Genomic DNA, 19,607 nt, shown 5'->3' on the forward strand with positions numbered 1-19,607 from the left:
GTACTTAGCTTGACCACGGGGCAGCATTAAGGTAGTACTAGCAGTAGCATACGATGTGCTGTATGTAGGTCTGAAGTCGCAGTGGCATGCGCAAGCACGTATCATACGGAGCCAGTATGAGGCGTTTATTCGTATTTGGCGAGAGACGTGGCAGCCCAGATCTGGCAGACGCAGGAAAGGGCAAGGCCGTCCGGGATGAAACGCCGTTGGATGACGGCATCGGCACGCTGCTGGAGAGTCATGATGCCGGACTTTGCTCCGTTACTGCGCAGCCAAAACGATGCTACTGCGGCGTTTCTGCTGGCGATGGTTTCGCTGCGATGGGCGTTCTCGCGTCGGTCGCATTAATAGCAACACTGCTCCTGTACTGTATACTAGTCAGTTTGACGAAGGGGACGGGATCTCCGCTAGATTAGGTTAGCCTAGCAGCGCTGCAAGCTGGAAGCACTAATCAGGTAGGTTTCTCGTAGGCGAGCAGTAGTGAGTACATGCTCGCACACGTTTGCCTGCGTAAGTCTAGCATGAGCAGCACGTAAACGCCTGCAAGCATCGCGGCCTTGTCCTGGACGATAAGTGCAGAGCAGTGCCCGCTTGCTAGCAAGGTATATCGATAGTAGTACTACTGTACATACTTCGTACATCGCAGAGCTCCGTATAAATGCAAGTGTGCATGTACTTCGTACCACTCTGCTGCTGCAGCGATGGACCCTTCGAATGGAATCCATCCTCCTGCTCACCCGCGCGCCGTGGCTTCTGCCCCGATGCTGCCCCTCTCTACCGATGCGTGCAAGTACTGTGCTCGAGGAGGGGCGCTGCCAGCGATGCACAGTGCGCGCTCGGCTGCGTCGCAGGGTGGAATGTGGGCGCTGCGGGTGGCGCCATTTGCCAGCTCGTCAAGTCATACTGTCCTCCTGGGCCGGCGACACAGTGCATTGTTGGCTCCAATTGGGCGCTGCCATGGCGCCCTGTACTCGCCGTGGCCCTTCTGTGCCCCTCTGTGGCTCCCTGTGGCCCTCGCTGTGGCCCTCGCTGGATCGCCGGCCGGCAGCCCCACCGGCCTGCAGCTGCAGATGTGCCTTGGCGCCGCCCATTGGCTGGCGGCACCAGCTCACCGCCTCTTCGGACCCCCGCTCGCGATGCCTCCAAATCATGCCCACCCGCCGACCACCCACAAACTCTCAATGCTGCTCCAACCTCGCGCGCTCTGCTCTTTGCTCTGCTTCCTCCCATCCACAGCGAACCGCTATCAGCAAGCAAGCAACCGGCCGGCAGCGCAGTGCAGAGCAGTGCAGTATACAGTGCCGTCCAGCGCAGCTCCAACTCTTCTAGGCACCCAGAAAAGCGTCCCGGCGCGCCGTCCAGCTGGCCTGCAGCAAACCGTTTCCTCCTTCAACCCCGGACGCTGCCCTTCTCCTCTTCCCTTTTCCAACTCGCCCTCCCCGCCGTAATCCCGATCATCCCTCAGACTATCCGAGCACTGCTGGTTTCTGACGAACACCACGAAAGAGCGGTGTCATCGGCTCAGCTTCATACAATACGTCCTTTGCTCGCATCCAAGCGTATCGCTTGATTGTTCCTCTCTTCTCTCCCCCAGAATGACCCTCGACTTCAATGTCAATGGCGGGGGCGATGCCTTACTCGATTTGACCTTTGAACAGCAACAGCGGGACCGGGCAGCTGCCTACACATATTCTACAACAACCACAGCTCACTCGAGTCCAGGGCCGTCATCTCATCTCGTCGCGGCAATAGGCTCCTGGCCGCTACCCGTCGACATGAACGCCGGCAGCGCAATCAACTCTCCCCAGGGAGCTCGAGGCAGCTCTCCGGAGGAATATCACCCAAACTCGCCTCTCTCACACATGTCCAGCCCTCACAGCCACGCTTCGCCGGTCCAGCACTCACCATACCAGCAAGCGACGAACCCTCTGACCGACTGGGCTCTTCACCATCACCAGCAACAGGCTGCTCAGCACCACCAGGCTTTGGCCGGCCATGACATGCCACACTATATCCAGGAATCCACGCTGGTGAATTACAATGCGTACCCGACCTACCAGCCAAATCCCATCGACTACCTACCCCCGACCACACAGGCTGCCATGCAGACTCATTTGTTAGAATCACCGTTCAGCTCGATGCCTCCTCTGGATGACACCGCACACGCAATGCACTGGGGAGGTGCAGGGATGGGAAATTGGCAGGACTTTCAAAACACTCTTCAGCTGGACGGATTGCAGACCGTTGGCAGCAATTCCCCCACCGGAACCTATCTCGAGGTCCTTTCGCTGCCATCCTCCTCTTCTGGCGATGGATGGGCGGTGGTGGACTGGGGAAATCCTGGCCACGAGCTGTTTCAACCTACTCCAAGCGCTGCCATCTTCAACCCATCACAGACCCTGCACCTGAGAACCAATTCTGGCTCTTCTGACGGTGGCCACTCGAATGAACTGAGCAACTTTGAGGAAGTCCAGTCTTTCCCTTCTCCCTATTCAGCGGATTCCGATGGCCACACCGATCATCGAAATTGCTATTCTGCTGAAGGTCACCATCATCATAGCCATGACGGCCACCACCATCACCACCACCACAGCCCCGTGGCGGCAGTTGCCCCAGTTCCCATCAAGGCCGAGTCTTCCGTCCGTCACAGCCCTGGCAGTGGAGCAGGCTCAGTGTCTCCCTCTTCATCTAGCACAACCTCAAGGAGAAGCACGGGTATTCGCAAGAGCCCAATTGCCAAAGCTCCCAAGCCAGTTGTTAGACGTATTTCCAACGGAAAGAAGGACGGAAACACTGAAAAGAAGGTGGGCCGTAGAAAGGGCCCTCTTTTGCCAGAGCAGCGAAAGCAAGCCAGCGAGATAAGAAAGCTGCGCGCTTGCCTGCGATGCAAATTCCTTAAGAAGACTTGCGATAAGGGAGAGCCATGTGCTGGATGCCAGCCGTCCCACGCTCGCCTCTGGCAGGTTCCCTGCACACGAATTGACATCAAAGACATTGGTTACTTCATGAAGGACTGGAAGGCTGACTATGAGAGGCACATGGACCGTGGAGTATCTGTCTACAATGTCAAGGGCTTTGCTCAAAAAGAAACCCTCATGTGGATCACCCACGGCTACGGCTTTGCCCTGCCCGTCATGGTTCGCGAGGTCTTCGTTGCTGATGACAGCTGCTTCTCCGTTGAGTGGGTTGAGTCGTATGTCGCTACCAACGACACAATCGACTTCGAGACTCGTACCGAGAAGCTCGACGTCGGTGCCGAGGGCATCCGCCTTGATGCCCTTTCTGAGTACCTTGACAAGCACATCGAAGGTCCCTTTGAAGACTTCATTGATGACCACTTCGAGGGCACTCCCTTCATCACTGAGATCCTCAAGACTGCCCACCGCTACTACGTCAAGGAGAAGATGCCCGTCATTCGAAAGGCCCTTAAGTTGGTCCTTGCCTACAACTTGACAATGCACATCACCATGGTTGAGAGCCAGGGATCTGAGATGCCCCTTGACGGCCAGATCGACGATGAGGACTCCAAGTACTACGGCCGTACCGTTGCGCCTGTCATGATCAACTTCCAGATTAAGTGTGCTCTGGCTGACATGTGGCGCGAGCTTCAGAGGGACATCCTGGAAGAGCTCTCTGCTTTGTACTCTGGTGTCTACAGCGGCGAGAAGATGAAGAACTGGCCTACCATCTTCCTCCTGGCCTCAATTCTCCTCGCCGTGTGGGAAGAGATGCAGTTCGACTGCCACTACCGCGTCCCTGACCCTGTGGCGGTGAACAAGTTCTGCAACGACATGGAAACCACCCCTGTTGGTGTTATTGTGGGTCTCTTCCACGCCATCTCTCAGAAGCTTCCCGCCTTCACCGACTGGGACACCCGTCAGCACGGCCACCTGCTTCACAACAATGTTGCGGTCTGCGATGCCATGACCGAAGTGCGACAGCATGTCATCAAGCATGGTAAGTTTGCGTACATCAGCGCACCACCAAACACACCACTGGATGGAACTAGACTAACCATTTTCTGCAGAGGCCTACCTGCGAACCCGAAGAGAGGCCAAGTTTGATCGCTATGACTTCGATTCGCTTTCAAACAAGTTCCTGTCAAAGCTTGTTATTCGGGCTAACTAAACCAATAGAGGCTCTTTCTAATTTGCTTTTTTGTTTCATATTTTCTTTTTTTTATTGTAATGGGGCCGGTTCAGCTAGGCGGGCCAGCCATCATCATTTTCTTCACGACTTTCCTTTTACATGATATTTATACGGTCATTCAGCGACGGCGTTGTGCTTAAGATTTTCTCTGCATAAATCTTTGAGAACGACTTATGAGCTCGCGATCTACTTCACCTTAGCGTTTCTATTCTCTTCATGGGTTGACCGCCGCCATGCACCACGACGTTATTGCGGAATGTCTCACGAGCCTGATATGACTTTCTTCCACGAATGTATGACTTGAAGAAGAAGACCTCTCTTTTCATCTATCTACACCTCTCTCCCCCCACTATATCTATCTTTTGGCTTTTGGTTTTGTTTTTCTATCTTGGGCAGCTCATCTACACTATTTTTATTGCGGGGATATGCGATTTGAATTTTTTGCTTTTGAAACGGAGAGATGGAAACTCTCAAACTATGTTCGTTATGGGATTATAATGTTGCACGATGTAGAGTATTATGGAATCTACAGACGGAGAGTGGTTATGCAGCATAGAGCGAACATGCATGGTATTAGGCGCCTTGGGCAAGGGCTTTCGACCCGGCCTTGGATGGAGTGGGATGATTTGACACATGGTGCCTTGACCAGTTAGGCAGTTGGGAGCGATGGCAGGGCACGCCACGAATAAAAAAGCTTTGACTTATTTGTTAATGGAAGCGATTTGTTTCTCTGAATGATGCCTATTTTCTGATTTGTGATGCTCATACAATGGTAGATAGAAATAATCTCACGGTCTCACTTACACGATGGCGGGGATAATCCCCATAGCTTAGAAATACAGGTTTTAGTCGCTGATTACAGAGTGCAAGAAGATGCTGTGCGTGTTGCCATTAATAGCTTAGAAGCATCTAACACTGCTAGCCACAGGAGACTACTTGGAGACGGCAGTCTATTAGAACCAGGCAATCATGAAATAGTGCCGTGGAGCTATTTTGGTCTTCCATTATTAGAAATCCATGCCACTTTGTCAACTCTTCCCATAAGAGCCGAGAATCAAATGCTTTTTACTAAGTCTTGCTCTTTTTCTGTTCTCTTCTTACATTATCATCAAGCGGATTAGTAAACCTCGGCGCCTACAGAACCCCTCTTCCGATGTAGGCCAAGTTTAAGACGCAGAAGACCTCAAAGGGAAAGCGGTAGCCTGGTGCGGGCTGAGGAAGAGTAAATAAAAAATCACTCGGCCGAAATATTTTGGTATTATTAATGATGTCTTTGGAGATTTTACATCTCCGACGCGGCTGATCAAAATGTCAAATATGATATCTCTGAATCTAATTCGTAATGCTTTATACGCGGTAGATCAAGGTATACCTAGGTAGTTTGCACTCCAACATTTTGGAGTTATTCCCGGAAGCGAGATAGATTTAATAGCACATCTACGTCTTTATCGAATGCCTCTAATCGGGTTTAATCTTCAGTAAAAGTGTAGCATTTAGGGAAATGCTGCAGTGGGCTAACTGAGACTACTATGGTCTTGTTCTTCCAAGTGTAAATGGACATGAATGATAAAATTTCATATTGACACTCAGTAGGCAATAATTCAACCTACAGCACTGTCCAGTGCCACGGGATACTCGGACAGCCTAGATAATCTGAGTCGAGTTGCGTAATATTGTCATCACTCATCAATTTGGAAGTTGGACAGTGTTTCTGAGGTATTTGCCTCCCATCTAAGCTGACTCTGCTGACAGCGTCCAGACTATTTGTTTTTGTCAGAGGTCAACTAAGGCTAAGCTATAGATGATGCACACGATTTTGGATGAGAGCTAGGGCCCTAGTATAGTGGCAAGAAACGCTGGCTGACCAATTGGTTGGTGCTTTGTATTGTTGATGATGTGCAGATTTTGTAATGAGAGCGGGGTGATACGCAATATGCTTATACATACTAGAAGTGTAACTGACTTACATATACATCTGCGACAATGGGCGCTCACCAAATGTCTACTCCCCAGAAAATTCAATAGAGAGTGGTGTAAGCGTATATAACAGAAGTCGAATTACTCAGCTATGAGTCTTCATGATGCACGTATGCAGCGATAACAGTGGTCAGCCTTTATGGTAGCAAGCTACATGATGTCTGACTTCGGCTAAAAACCAGTTGGCTGGCTGGTTATCTCGTCCTTGACTGCAATCAGGGAGAGAAAACTAATGAATTAATTAAAAGGATGCTCATTCACAGTAACATGTGAACTATTTGGCTAAGTACGAGAACTATGGGTAAAGACTGGAAAGGGTTGCTCATAACCCACCAAATACAATGTCTAATCTGATCCAGACCTCGCGAGGGGTCATGCCCAAGCCGCGAAAGAGAGCAGAGAAAAAAACATCTCCTGCACGGAGTACATGCTCTATCCAAGAGCTTACGGGGTGCTAATACTACTTCACTCAATGGAACGTCAAAATCCTTCCATTATGCATCCATTACGATGCCACCCCTCCAAAAAAGATGCGGGCGGCAGACCCGAAATGGCTTCATGTCGAAGTCTGGGCTCAAATGACGTCGCTTGGGACGGCTTGCGATAACGGCCCGCATCCGAAAAAGCGGCACGCCCCGCGCTGTCCGTCGATGTGTGGGATTCTATTCTTCGTACTGTAGCTGATACAGTGCACGACAGTGCCGTCAGACTCGCGGATATAATTGGTTCCTGACAGGACAGCTGAACCTCCCAAGATGGTTTACAGTGCTGGTTTACAGTGCTGATGGATGTCTGGAGACGGTAGCCTTCTTAGCCACAGACAAAGAAGCGGCTATTCTCGAGAATACTCTATTCAGTAAGGTGTCTTTTCTTTGGTTGTATACAAGAGAGATAGCACGCCCATTTATCCGGATATAGATGCGTTGCTGATTATGGTGTGGTGCTCTTTTTGAAGGGTGATTAAGGAGTGTGACTTGAACTATGCAGGTAGATGTCCTTTGGAGCTCAATAACTATCAACAGCTCTGTGATATAAACGGCCTTATACTAAAGACCACAAAGACCACTCTCTAGATTAGGAAAGTGGGCTAAATAAAAAGCAGTTGCTGCTTGTTCAAGTAGATACCCACATAGACGAGACAAGAATGGGATAATAGAAACGATGCACGTATGGTATGGCCGTAGATAGGAGATGAAGAAAGGTAAGAAAAGAATTCTAGATTACAGAAAAAGAAGCATACATGTTAGAAGCGGAAAGTTTATCAAGGATCTGGCCATGTGCCAAGTATAGCAACCTTGAGAAGAAAAAAGTCTTTCCTAGTCCCACCTCCTCAAATGCCTTTCTCTTCTTTTTAGAAAGAAACTTATACCATGTGTATGTAATTTAGCCTCTACATCTCGAATATGCTTCTTAGTCAAGAGCATTATTTGGAGATTTTTGCTCTTCCTACGGTAGATGTTCGTGGATCTATCTAGCATACCACAAACATATGAACTCAAGGATTACGTGTGGACTATATTTTACCATGGTTAGTCTATCTACTCAGAAAATCCTTTTAATCAGCTGTTTAGGGATTGTATCCCTCAATACGCACTTTCCACATATAAAGAAAGTCATATATCATGGCTGTGGCATCTATACAAAACGTCTGCTTCATATTGACAACTTATAAACTTGCTACTTAATCATACAATCACTCTAAACCAAGTTGGTATCGTCGTAAAGTTATAACTCTTCCTACCGCTTCCCTTTCCGTCTATTGCTCGCCTTCTTCTTTGCCTCCGGAACACTCATAGTGCCTCCTTCAAGCTCACCCTCTTCAATCTTGCCCTCATTCTCCATCTCTTTAAGCTTCTCTTGGCCAGAAATGAACATTGTCAAATCTCGATTCATCTCTTTGAGATCCGCATTCTCTGTCTTCATCTCCTCTACCTGCTTGCGCACCGTCGCCGCCTCGCCGTCGAGATGCTCGATCCGCTTCATTAGGCCTTCGTTGATTCGTTTCTCCTCTTGCAGCGCCTGGCCCAGGCTCCTTGCTAGATTTTCTCCCTTCTTGGCCTTGCCCTTCTCTCGCTCGAGATCGCGTTCCAGCTGCGGTATGGTCTCCTTGGTGAGGGTATTGAGTTTTTGTTCTAAATGTCTGGATTTCTCCAGCGCTTCAGATGCCTGATCTGCAGCCTTCTCAGCAGTGGCCGAGAATCTCGAGGCTTTGTCAACCATTTTGTTGATCATTTCTTCATAGTAAGCTCTTTGGGACTCAAGCTGACTTGTAATCAAGTGAGTGTACTCCATTCCGATTGTCTGCAATTTTGCCCGTGGGACAACATCATCCTCTTCCCCTTCGCTATTCGCCGTGTTATTACTTCTCATCGGAAGCTCAACAACTTTACCATCGCCTTTATCACGGATGAGGCGATGTACCCACATATCGCCGGCATAATCCCACACGTATTGCGTCTCCAGCTCCAAAGCAAAACAGTGTGCCGTGTCTTTCCAATGATCCTTGGCGTGACCCCCCTTATATCGACCACATCCCACATAACCACATATCAAGCAAATCCAGAGGTCATCGACACAATCACAGACGCTACATAAGTTGGAAGATGACCCCCCAAAAGACTGGCTGTAAGGATTTGACGGATCGCTCTCTTCCGAAGGGTTTGTAAATCGGCAAACCGGGCACCCTGCTCCTTTCCAGCTTTGCAAACATGTGCAGTGGAAAACATGAGAACAAGGCACAGTCATTAATCCGTTCGTTTCGTCCATTCTCTCCAGACAGACAGGGCATGTGGGCAGCTCCACAAGGTTTGGAGTCGGAGGAGGGAAGGGTTTCAGGCTATTCGAAACGGCTGCCTGGTTAGATGAGATCGAGTAGTCACGTCCTCTTACTGGAGTCGGTCTTTCAAAAGTGATGCTCTTCACAAACACCACATGGCAGGCCTGAGACTGTTTGCTAATGTCAGTATCCAGCTAGTTATTCAACAACAACATCGGCAGAATTTCATACATACCCCCATAGAATTAAAAATCTTTCCATCATACTCTCGCCTCCATTGTTTCGCCCGTTTGCTGTCTCGAAACTTGAGCAAGACCAGGTAACGACTCATTCGCGATGTCATAACCATCCGGCAATGGCTAATGTCTCCTTGCCACCGTTCTCCCAAGAACCCCAAGAAGTCTGAAGGCGACATGTAAGCAGGGACAGCAGGGATACATAGCGTGGTGCAGTCTTGCGTATTGCCAACCTCCTCCACTACGTCTTCGTTGGCCGCAGATGTAAGCCCAGGTGTCTCTTCCTCCTCTTTGTAGAAATGTACGACACCCCATCCAACTTCGGTATTTCTCCCCTCGAATTCGATGAATTCGGCCTTTGTCGCTGTGCCTGCGCCGCTGAATGACGGTCCCAGAGTCGGCGCCGCTGATGGCCCAGCCGCAGCTGCCGCCTTGCTGCCCTCTCCAGCCATGTTCCTCTCGTAGATTAAGCTAGGATCTACAGTCTCGATGTTTATGCGCCCAAATCGCCAGTCTCGGATCGTAGTCTGCGGCTGCAAAGTAGTCGATGGCGATGAGATGCCGTTCGCTCGCTCGGACGTCTGTCGTTTGGGCAAAGGCTCGGTTTTGTGTCCGTTCTCGATCGGTGCTCGCGGAACCCCACCATCTACAATTTCCGGCTTCTGGTTTGCGCCAGCCACAGCTCTGCGGTCCAGAGTCGCCGATGCGCCAAAGGATCTTCGTCTACTTGTATCTAGTCTCTCAATGTTGTATGCCTCTGGGCGATACGTTCGAGGATGCGCGGGAAGGTCGTCAAAAATGCTGGCTTCGTCTGAGGGTAGCCAAATATCTTGGCTGCTGCCTTTAGCAGAAGCTCTCCCTTCGGCGGCGGGGTTTTCGATTGGATAAAGCTCGAATTTAATGTGGAAGAAATAAGAAGTCATTTCCAAGCTGTCGATACCGGTGCCGATTCATAAGAATGTACGTTTGTGGAAAATTGCAGCCGTCGTGGTCGAAGGAGCAAAACGGCAGGACGTTGAGGTGGCAAGAGTCGGAGGCTGCGCGTGAGATTATTAAGGCGGCAAAAGACGCTGAACTTGAAAATAATCAGTCACTACCCTGTCGATGTGCATGGCACCGAGCAGAAACACGAGCGCAGAGGCTGCAATTTATATGTAGGACAGTGGAGAGCAAAATGGCAAAGCTAAGATTTCGATTTTGGTTTACCACAAAAACGCCATGCGACTCCATCGATAAGCGGCAAAGTCACCAACGGCGGAGATAACCTAGAATCTACTCCACCTCATTATATTGTCTTACAGAGTGAGTCACTCTCAACTACAATCAACTACGAGATGAGATACAAGTTTCACAAACGTTCATTATGGAGATCAAAAAAAAGTTTGCAAGAAAATCCGTTATTTTAACGGAAAGTGCTTGTATTGGCGCGCGCCTCAATGTTGGCAACGCAAAAATGTGCTAGCATAAAGTATTGACGACCATCCAAATGGTCAAGTTCCCATATTTGTCGTGAAGTTCCAAGAAACGCCTATCTTCCAAATTACTGTACCATCGCAGACACCTTACTGGCCACCACGCAGACGCAGAACCAAGTGCAGAGTGCTCTCCTTCTGGATGTTGTAGTCGCTCAGCGTGCGACCGTCTTCCAGCTGCTTACCAGCAAAGATAAGACGCTGCTGGTCAGGGGGAATACCCTCCTTGTCCTGAATCTTTGACTTGACGTTGTCGATGGTATCAGATGACTCGACCTCTAGTGTGATTGTCTTGCCGGTTAAGGTCTTGACGAAGATCTGCATACCACCACGAAGACGAAGGACAAGGTGGAGAGTAGACTCCTTCTGGATGTTGTAGTCTGAGAGGGTGCGACCGTCCTCAAGCTGCTTACCAGCAAAGATGAGACGCTGCTGGTCAGGGGGAATACCCTCCTTGTCTTGGATCTTGGACTTGACGTTGTCGATGGTATCAGATGACTCGACCTCGAGAGTAATGGTCTTGCCGGTCAGGGTCTTGACGACTAAAGAGCATGTTAGACCATGTTGCTGCGTGAAAAGAGGATTCAAGTTGACTTACAAATCTGCATACCACCACGAAGGCGGAGAACCAAGTGAAGGGTGGACTCCTTCTGGATGTTGTAGTCCGAAAGAGTTCGGCCATCCTCGAGTTGCTTGCCAGCGAAGATCAGACGCTGCTGGTCAGGAGGAATGCCCTCCTTGTCCTGGATCTTGGACTTCACATTGTCGATAGTGTCGGAAGACTCCACCTCGAGGGTGATGGTCTTGCCGGTGAGGGTCTTAACGAAGATTTGCATGGCGTCGGATTAAGCGGTTATCGCTGTAGAATGGTTGGAGTTGGGTATAGTAGAAGATTCGCTGGTAGCGGATGTTCCTTAGGAAGCAGAAGATGAGAAGTGTTTGTGATGGAAGAGAGAGAAGAAGAAAGGCGAGATGCTGACCGGCAGGCGGTCCTTTATATAGTGACAGCACAAGGAGGAGGCAAGTGGAAGCCTGAAGGGGGCGGTGACCCAACAAGGCGAAGGCGCAGTGACCAGCCCGGGCGCGGTGCAGCTGGCAGAGGAGGAGGTCACTGGTACCCGCGCCGATGAGTAACTGGTGGCAAGCGGCCCCACGCATGATTCATCAGCCAATGCACTGGCCCCGAGAAGGCTCCAGAATCGTCCGGGGAAGGCGAGGCGCGTGTTGTCGGTACCGCATCCGCACGCACAAGTCGGTGGGCCGCGAGGTATCGTGGACCTGCATCCGGCTACGCTGCCCCCTATCTATCGAAAGCGGTGGGGCTTTATCGCTCTAACCGGCGTGTTGCCTGCCGCCCCTCTTTTGCGTTCCCCCAGAATCGAAGCGCTGCCTGTCTCTGCGCAGCCCAGCCGGTTCGGCGTGGCAAATAATCGTGTTTAGACTGCGCAAAGAGGCAAATAACGGAAAATAAAACATGCATCCATATCAGCCTCTATTTTCCATGTAATTGACGATATTTTCCCTTCCATATTTCTCTCATTTCTTCCTCAGACACGATGCATTTCGCCCGAGATACCACCAGTACGGAGATGCACGGAACAGCAGCCCCTAGAAATTCGCGTTATCAGACCAGCGGTCAACATCAGTGACGTAGTTGCCTAGGCCTCCCAGGCTCGGCTACCGCACCAGCACGCAACGGCTTACCTCATTTTGCGCCAGACGACGCGCAGCTTATCAACACGCTGGGCTCGGAACAGGAAAGAATTTGCCGGCATCGAGCAATCCAAATCAGGATTTCGTCATTCGGACCAGGGGTCGTCTCGCCATGCAGGAATTGCATCACTTCACGATTTCACTCCAGGAGGGGCCGAAACTGGCGTCCGGTTTTAGAACCCGCAGTTTCGCGCAAGCCGCTTCTGCGGGGGGGATTGATTCGGCTAGTGCGTGAAGCAGGTTTGTAGAGGAAGCCTTTGCCAGAGAGAGCAAAATGCCGTGCACTCCAACGTACAAAGGCAGCTAAGTCTATTTGGTCGCGAAACGACATCCATACTGTAGATTGCTCATCAGCTCAACTACTCCAAGCAGAACTCACAACTGGAAGTACTGATACTTTCTTCCAAGGCTCCCATCTGGCCTCATGCACCCTGATGGCTGAACATCAAGTGAACGGTGTTGTGAACACCGACTTGAAGATTACAACCTGTGTTGTCGAACGCCTAAGCAACCTTGATGGTAGTTCAATGATAGGCATAGAAATGAACACTCGGATTATATAAATCAGGCTACTAGTCTAGAGTATTTAAAGTTAGAGCATAGACAGGCCGTAGACATTATGATCCCTGCTTGGAGTCGATCCGGATCAGCCCGCCAGGAACAAATGATATTGCCACTGGCATGTGAAGCGACCCCTGCCTTATGTCTTCTTCTGAGATCTATCGATCCATTTCAAGTTAGAGTATACTATGAACAAACTGGAGCCTCTGGGACAATCCATCAAATATGACTAAGAAAAAAATATGTGATTCTCTCGAGATAGGAGCGACGCCACAGGCTATACTGGGGGAAAAAACATGAGAACTTCCGCAGTGAACTCTCCCATCAAACATAAGGATGGGGATTGGAAATAGGCTAATCAATCCGCTACGCATACGGAACAAAAGCATGCCGATCTATGTGATAGGCTTTAAGCTGGTAAGCCGTAAGAAACGTAAATGACTTCACCACAGTCTTGCTTGAGTAATATGCTGTTTGCTCAGATGCTGTCAAAAGAGAGCGAAGCAGATTTGTAAGTTTTGACAAAGCCAGAGCATTGATGTGAAGAGTGTTTACAGAGGGTTACTGAGATGCTGCGCTGACGAGAAATAGCGAATTTCATCTTAGGATTGTTTAGAACTTCTACAAGCACCGGGATCATCCTCGTAGTCTCACCAGATCTGACTTCTCATAAGCGATAACTTTGGTAATCTAAGCTGGCAAAAAATGCTGAAACGAAGTTCTTTACCGAACAATTTGTGAGGGACAGATATACTGAGTGGGTGACTTTATTAGAGACTCTGGTTAGCAAACAGTCTAAGAATATTCTTTCTTTGGAGAGTGGCATCTAGACTGTTCCTTAACAGAGATATTTCTCACCATCTCTGTTCCCTTCTCCTAATTTCTGCTATCTCTTGTCTTCTTTCACATATGACTACCAATTCCTGCCACTTACTAGCATCTTCCTTTGACATCAAAGGTGGCGATTTTATATGCCACCTCATATGTAACTCATGATCAGCTTATTTGTCGAGCTGAATATCAGCTGTCCTTTCAATTATACTGAGTCCTGTGGATATCTTGTACAAGTATGCACCTTGTGGCGATGACTAGATATGCACTTCTAGGCATCTCCTGGCTGACGCTAGATGTGGCTTACAGAGGGATTTGCAGTTGACAGCGCGTATGGCGCGGCCTTATTCTTATTTGAGATAGACAGCCGTGCGTTATTTGCTGCTCGTAGCGAATCTTTAAAGATAAGGTTGGATTATTTTGTTGGTGGTGTTTTGATATCCAATAGAAACGCCTAGCAGGGATGGGAGGCGGCTTCGGTTGGTGATAGAGTTTGCTAGAGCTCACCTGCAACCAGGTTTGTCTCGAAAATCCAGAGCTAAGGGCATCTCCGCACTATGGCCAAAACATCGGTCAGTGTCAATGACTTTGTTTCGGACACTGACAGTTGCGCGATCAAAGACAAATTCCAGACATTTTGTGCTCTCACCTCCCTTGCCTGGATGGTATGGTATGATGGGAGTCGACGCAAGCACATGTTAATCGCGAGACAAGATCAAAATAAACCGCTAGCACTACTCCGTACTACCTTATACGGAGCAGCATGCCTTGTTTCAGCAGCCTTACCGTGCCGTATCGCCGCTCGTCCGTCCGCGGCTAGCGCTGAAGATTTACCGATTGCTCCCTGTAGCGTTAATATTACTGGTACTAAAGATAGAGATCACATGGGAATTGGCTCGAGGCTGAACGCGCTCGTAATTTGAGAGGGAGGAAGCCGAGAAGAATCCAACAATTGCTTGATCCTACACTTGTCCTGTTGGAATGCTCCCTATTCAATTTTTTTCTTCTTCAAAAAGGCGAGAAAAGAAGGGTTGCGAAGCTGAATCCATCTGACGCATCACATCAGCTAAGAATCTGAAGCCCCTCCTTCGCTCTACGCAGCCAAAGCGTCATTCACCCCGTGCCAGCTTTTCGGACTAAAGCTCTGGAGCTGCGGTGCTAGAGGGGTTGATCTGTTTTTTGTCCACTTTTTCTCTCTTTACACCTTCAAGCTTCGCACAGCTCCAGCGTTTTCTCGCTCGGCACGTCGATCAGAGACACAGCGGTATAATCACTGCTAGCGAGGCGAAAGAAACTGGAGACAAAGGGCTTTGCAATCATGGCCTCGAAAGAAGTCGTGGCGTCGACTGCGACGGATGCAGAGCCTCAAGATGCATCGGCAGAGGGGTCTGAGCACCCCCAGAAGGAGCTCTACCCCATGGTCAACTGGAAGTATGACCTGTTTCTCTACGGCATGGGTAACCTGGTAAACCTGTTCTTCAGAGAGGTTATACCACGAGGTGCATGGAGAGTTCCACAGACCGGGCCGGTGCTCTTTGTCGCTGCGCCGCATGCGAACCAGGTATGGAAGACCTCTCTTTTCCGAATGCGATAAATTGAAGCAAAAGTAAACGTCATGCTTACGCGGATCTCAACAGTTTGTCGACGCCATCCTTCTTCAACGAACGCTGCGACTGGACGCCAACCGACGAGTATCGCTCCTGATTGCGCAGAAATCTGTCCACGGTTTTATTGGCTGGGGATCCCGCCAGGTCGGATCGGTTCCCGTCGGACGAGCACAAGATGCCGCGAAGCCTGCGACGGGCTTCATCTATCTCCCGGACCCGATCAACGACCCGACGCTGGTTCGAGGAGTGGGCACAAAGTTTGGTGTGGGCGAAGGCGAGGCCCAGGGAATGTTGTTCTTGCCGCCGGGTAAGAAGACGTCAGGCGAAAGTGTCAATATTGACCAGATTCTTGGCCCCGAAGAGATTCGCATCAAACGGCCCTTTAAGACCCAGCTGGGCCTGAAGCAGCTCACCGGCAGAGATGATATTGATAAGGATGGCAACTTTACGAACAAGGCAGTCAACGGCCCAGCGCCGGGATACCAGGGAACCAAGTTCAAGCTTGCGCCGCATACGGATCAGACGAAGGTATACGAGGCTGTCTTTGCGCGATTGAGGAGTGGTGGATGTGTCGGTATCTTCCCCGAGGGCGGTAGCCACGACCGCTCTGAGCTGCTTCCAATCAAGGCCGGTGTGGCCATCATGGCTCTGGGAGCGCTGGCTGAATCACCCAACTGTGGCCTCAAGATTGTGCCCGTGGGTATGAACTACTTCCACCCGCACAAGTTCCGCTCGCGTGCCGTCATTGAATTTGGAGCGCCCTTTGAGATTCCACCGCACGTGGTTGAAATGTACCGGAATAACCAGCGAAGAGAGGCAATCGGTCAGGTTATTGACACTGTCTACCAAGCTCTCAGCTCTGTGACGGTCTCGGCCCCGGATTACGATATCCTGATGGTGATCCAAGCGGCAAGAAGGCTCTACAACCCCACCGGCAAGAAGCTGCCTCTGCCTGTCGTGGTGGAGCTGAACCGTCGCTTGGCCTTGGGCTACGAGCGCTACAAGAATGACGAGAGGATAACCAAGCTGTCCAAGAGCGTGAAGGAGTATAACTCGCAGCTGCGTTACCTCAATTTGAGGGATCACCAAGTTCAATATGCCACCATGTCGATCTGGAAAGTCATCGTGCTATTCATCTACCGCTCAATCAAGCTACTGATTCTCTTCCTCTGCACCGTCCCCGGTCTCCTCCTGTTCTCCCCAGTATTTGTCGCCACGAAAATTATCAGCAGAAACAAGGCCAAGGCGGCACTGGCGGGCTCAACTGTCAAGATTCGTGGTCGTGACGTCATGGCTACATGGAAGATTCTTGTTGCCTGTGGATTGGCTCCGACGCTCTATCATGGCTACTCGATTGCTGTGGTTGCCAGGGCTTGGTATGACCGTCTCTGGGGCTATCTTCCTGAGTGGGTGCCTCTCATTTTGGTGTACCTGGCTACCTGGGTGGCCTGGACGGCCATTACTATTGCTGCGCTGCGATTTGGAGAGGTTGGGATGGATATCTTCAAGTCTCTTAGGCCGCTGGTACTGTGTTTGGTCCCGGCATCTGATTTCAACATTCACAAGCTGAAATTGAGACGGGCAGAGCTTAGCGCGCAAGTAACGGAGCTGATCAACACACTCGGACCAGAAATGTTCCCTGACTTTGATAAAACAAGACTCGTTCCTGATTTTGCAAAGGTCGAGACAGGTGGGACCCAGTCATCACGCTCAGAGACTCGCCCCCGGCGCGACAGCGACCAGTCAAGCACCGGTGTCGACTTGGAGACGCCGCCCGCGCTGTCACGACGCAGCACTACGCAATCCAGCCGCTTGTTGCCTAGGAACGACTCTTTCAGTAACATTGGCAGAGTTGGCATCTTTTCAACGCGACCGCCATCACGGTCACGCAGTCGATCCAACAGCTCGGGTGGCGGCTTTGGGTCTAGTGGCTTCCCAATCAGCGGGTTCACAACTTTGGATTCTGCTGAAGGCTTCGGCGAGGCCAGCCGTAAGATCAGAGAAGCTATGAAGGATAGACGGAGGAAGTCTAACAATGTCAAGATGCAAAGTGGTGCGGACGAGGACGAAGATTCTGATTCCGATGAGGACGGATACAACGAAGCGAGGAAGAAGAATGTGTAAGAGAAGCGACGAGCATCCCGCTTAATGAGGGTGAATTGTATGCGGGTGTCACATACTGTCCTTATTTCTTTTCCTCCCTTTTTGCTTTTTTCTCTTTGTTTATTTTCTGTCCTCGGAGGATTTTCTTCTATCTTTTCGTATATATGTATTTTATCGAATCTCATTAGGGAAATAGCGAATGTGGGTTTCTTGTTGGCATTTTGGGCCAGCGATAGACTTTACAGCCTTTCATGGTCAATCCTACATTGTTCCAACGATACGCAAGGTGGTATTGTTAAGCCAGTCCCACCTGGATGTGCCTTTTCTTATGTCTAATTTACTGTGTACTTTTCTTATTGGTTCCAGTGACTTTCGATGTTTTGATGCCATCAACTGGGACATTCCCGATGCTTCTGCTCGGTACAACATAGTCACTGCATCTTCATCCAACATCCACTTTCTTACAACTGACACTTCTCCATAATAGATGATCACCGCCAGCTTATTCTAGTAACTTCAGATGTCTGCTCACATCTGCGCACAAGTGTGCTGGCAAACATTGCTCAGCGGTCATGCAGGCACCTTAATCTTTTATTTGGTGTTTCTCACCTTGCAGTGTAAGCGACACGCCTGGACGCTTAATCCAACGAATCGCCACTGGCGAGGCCTGAGTGATTTTGGTACCTGAACCAACCCAATTGCGAACAGAATCAATCCACAAGTTCAACCCCGGCAAATGAGGAGGTGATTATGCAATTGTGAGAAGGCTCTTACGGCTGAGGTGGCTCCAGCGAATAGCTGATCACGGATTCCCCGCTACCTTGTTTTCTGCCTAATGTTGCCCAACCGCTTTTGTTTGAGTGGTGTTCACGGTGTCGTGGCTTCTTTCATAATCGGCTTTTTGGAGTTAGTTCACTCTGACAATTAAACTTGCGCGTAGATCCTAGAACCTACGCGGCTGGAGAGAACAAATTGTGCTGTCAGGTTGGTTATTGTGCTTGGCTAATCCAGTGGTCTACAAGTGGATTTAACTTATATGTTTCCAGGCGAAAGTAAGTGGTCTTTCCGAGTAACCTCGGCGCGGAACACCAATCGTCGTTCTTGGTTCATCTTAAATTTTGGATCACTTACAAGCGGATATGCCTAAGCCTGGCGACTACACGGTTGGTTGGATTTGCGCCATAAGAACTGAGTTTGTAGCTGCACGAGCATTCCTTGATAAGGAACACGAAGCACCTACAACTCTGCCACCCTATGATAATAACACCTATGCACTGGGTAAAATTGGGGGACACAATGTCGTCATTGCCGTTTTGCCTGACGGGGAGTATGGCATATCCTCTACCGCTAGTGTCGCAAGAGACATGATGCATACCTTTTACAATATCAAAATTGGCCTCATGGTCGGGATTGGTGGCGGTGCACCGAGCAAAAGGCATGATATCCGTCTGGGCGACATTGTGGTTAGCGCTCCTCGAGATGGAAAGGGTGGCGTGTTTCAGTACGACTTTGGCAAAACCATTCAAGGTGAGGTCTTTAAGAGAACGGGATTTCTAAATCAACCCCCAGCTTTGCTGCGCAGCGCAGTGACTTTAATTAGAGGCCAGTACGAGAGCGATGGTCACGGACTTGAAGGGGATATCAACAACATCCTCAAGAAGAAGAAAAGACTCCAGAAAATATATAGCCGGCCAGATCCAAGTAGCGATATACTATATCGGCCTGAAGTCGTGCATCCTAGGAATTGCAATAGCTGTATAGAAGCCTGTGGTAATGATCCATCAAAGATAATACAGCGATCCGAACGGACCGAAGACGAGGATAATCCGACAATCCACTACGGTATTATTGCTTCAGGAAATCAGGTAATGAAGGATGCTTCGTTTAGGGATAAACTTGCTGCAGAACAGGATGTTCTATGCTTTGAAATGGAAGCGGCGGGGCTTATGAACCACTTTCCTTGTTTGGTTATCCGCGGTATATGCGACTACTCGGATTCCCACAAGAACAAGGAGTGGCAGGGCTATGCGGCAATGGCTGCAGCTGCATATGCAAAAGACCTTCTCCGTCACATGCCTATAAATAGGATTGAAACTCAGAAGAGGATTATTGAACTTCTTTCTGGTGAGTCCAAGGCAATCTAAATACCCAGTAAATAGATATTAAGTATTAATCATTGCTA

At 49.7% G+C, this 19,607-nt stretch overlaps 4 protein-coding genes across 4 annotated transcripts; 2 read left to right on the plus strand and 2 right to left on the minus strand.

Moving 5' to 3' along the window:
- Nucleotides 1-1,174: 1,174 nt before the first annotated feature.
- On the plus strand, nt 1,175-4,413 carry GGI43DRAFT_428776 (Zn(II)2Cys6 transcription factor domain-containing protein). The gene is made up of 2 exons (XM_083209019.1): nt 1,175-3,957; nt 4,028-4,413. Exons 1-2 carry the CDS (start codon nt 1,596-1,598, stop codon nt 4,126-4,128), a joined length of 2,463 nt encoding a protein of 820 aa, XP_083058501.1. The 5' UTR covers nt 1,175-1,595; the 3' UTR covers nt 4,129-4,413.
- Nucleotides 4,414-7,762: 3,349 nt separating this feature from the next.
- On the minus strand, nt 7,763-10,331 carry GGI43DRAFT_409958 (uncharacterized protein). The gene is made up of 2 exons (XM_083206573.1): nt 9,138-10,331; nt 7,763-9,072 (listed from the first exon to the last, which is right to left on the minus strand). Exons 1-2 carry the CDS (start codon nt 10,059-10,061, stop codon nt 7,864-7,866), a joined length of 2,133 nt encoding a protein of 710 aa, XP_083058502.1. The 5' UTR covers nt 10,062-10,331; the 3' UTR covers nt 7,763-7,863.
- GGI43DRAFT_428780 (ubiquitin-related domain-containing protein) lies at nt 10,306-11,446 on the minus strand (the record flags this gene model as incomplete). The annotated part of the gene is made up of 2 exons (XM_083209020.1): nt 10,306-11,152; nt 11,209-11,446. 2 exons carry the CDS (start codon nt 11,444-11,446, stop codon nt 10,701-10,703), a joined length of 690 nt encoding a protein of 229 aa, XP_083058503.1. The 3' UTR covers nt 10,306-10,700.
- A 3,390-nt stretch (nt 11,447-14,836) lies between these two features.
- Nucleotides 14,837-17,535, plus strand: GGI43DRAFT_103286 (bifunctional glycerol-3-phosphate/glycerone-phosphate O-acyltransferase SCT1). Its single transcript, XM_083198814.1, has 2 exons — nt 14,837-15,276; nt 15,353-17,535. The coding sequence occupies exons 1-2, from the start codon at nt 15,034-15,036 to the stop codon at nt 17,444-17,446; spliced, it is 2,337 nt and encodes a 778-aa protein (XP_083058504.1). The 5' UTR covers nt 14,837-15,033; the 3' UTR covers nt 17,447-17,535.
- Nucleotides 17,536-19,607: the final 2,072 nt, after the last annotated feature.

The sequence above is a fragment of the Trichoderma evansii genome (assembly GCF_050947405.1).
Source record: "Trichoderma evansii strain SZMC 28006 chromosome Unknown GGI43scaffold_16, whole genome shotgun sequence".
NCBI lineage: Eukaryota > Fungi > Ascomycota > Sordariomycetes > Hypocreales > Hypocreaceae > Trichoderma > Trichoderma evansii.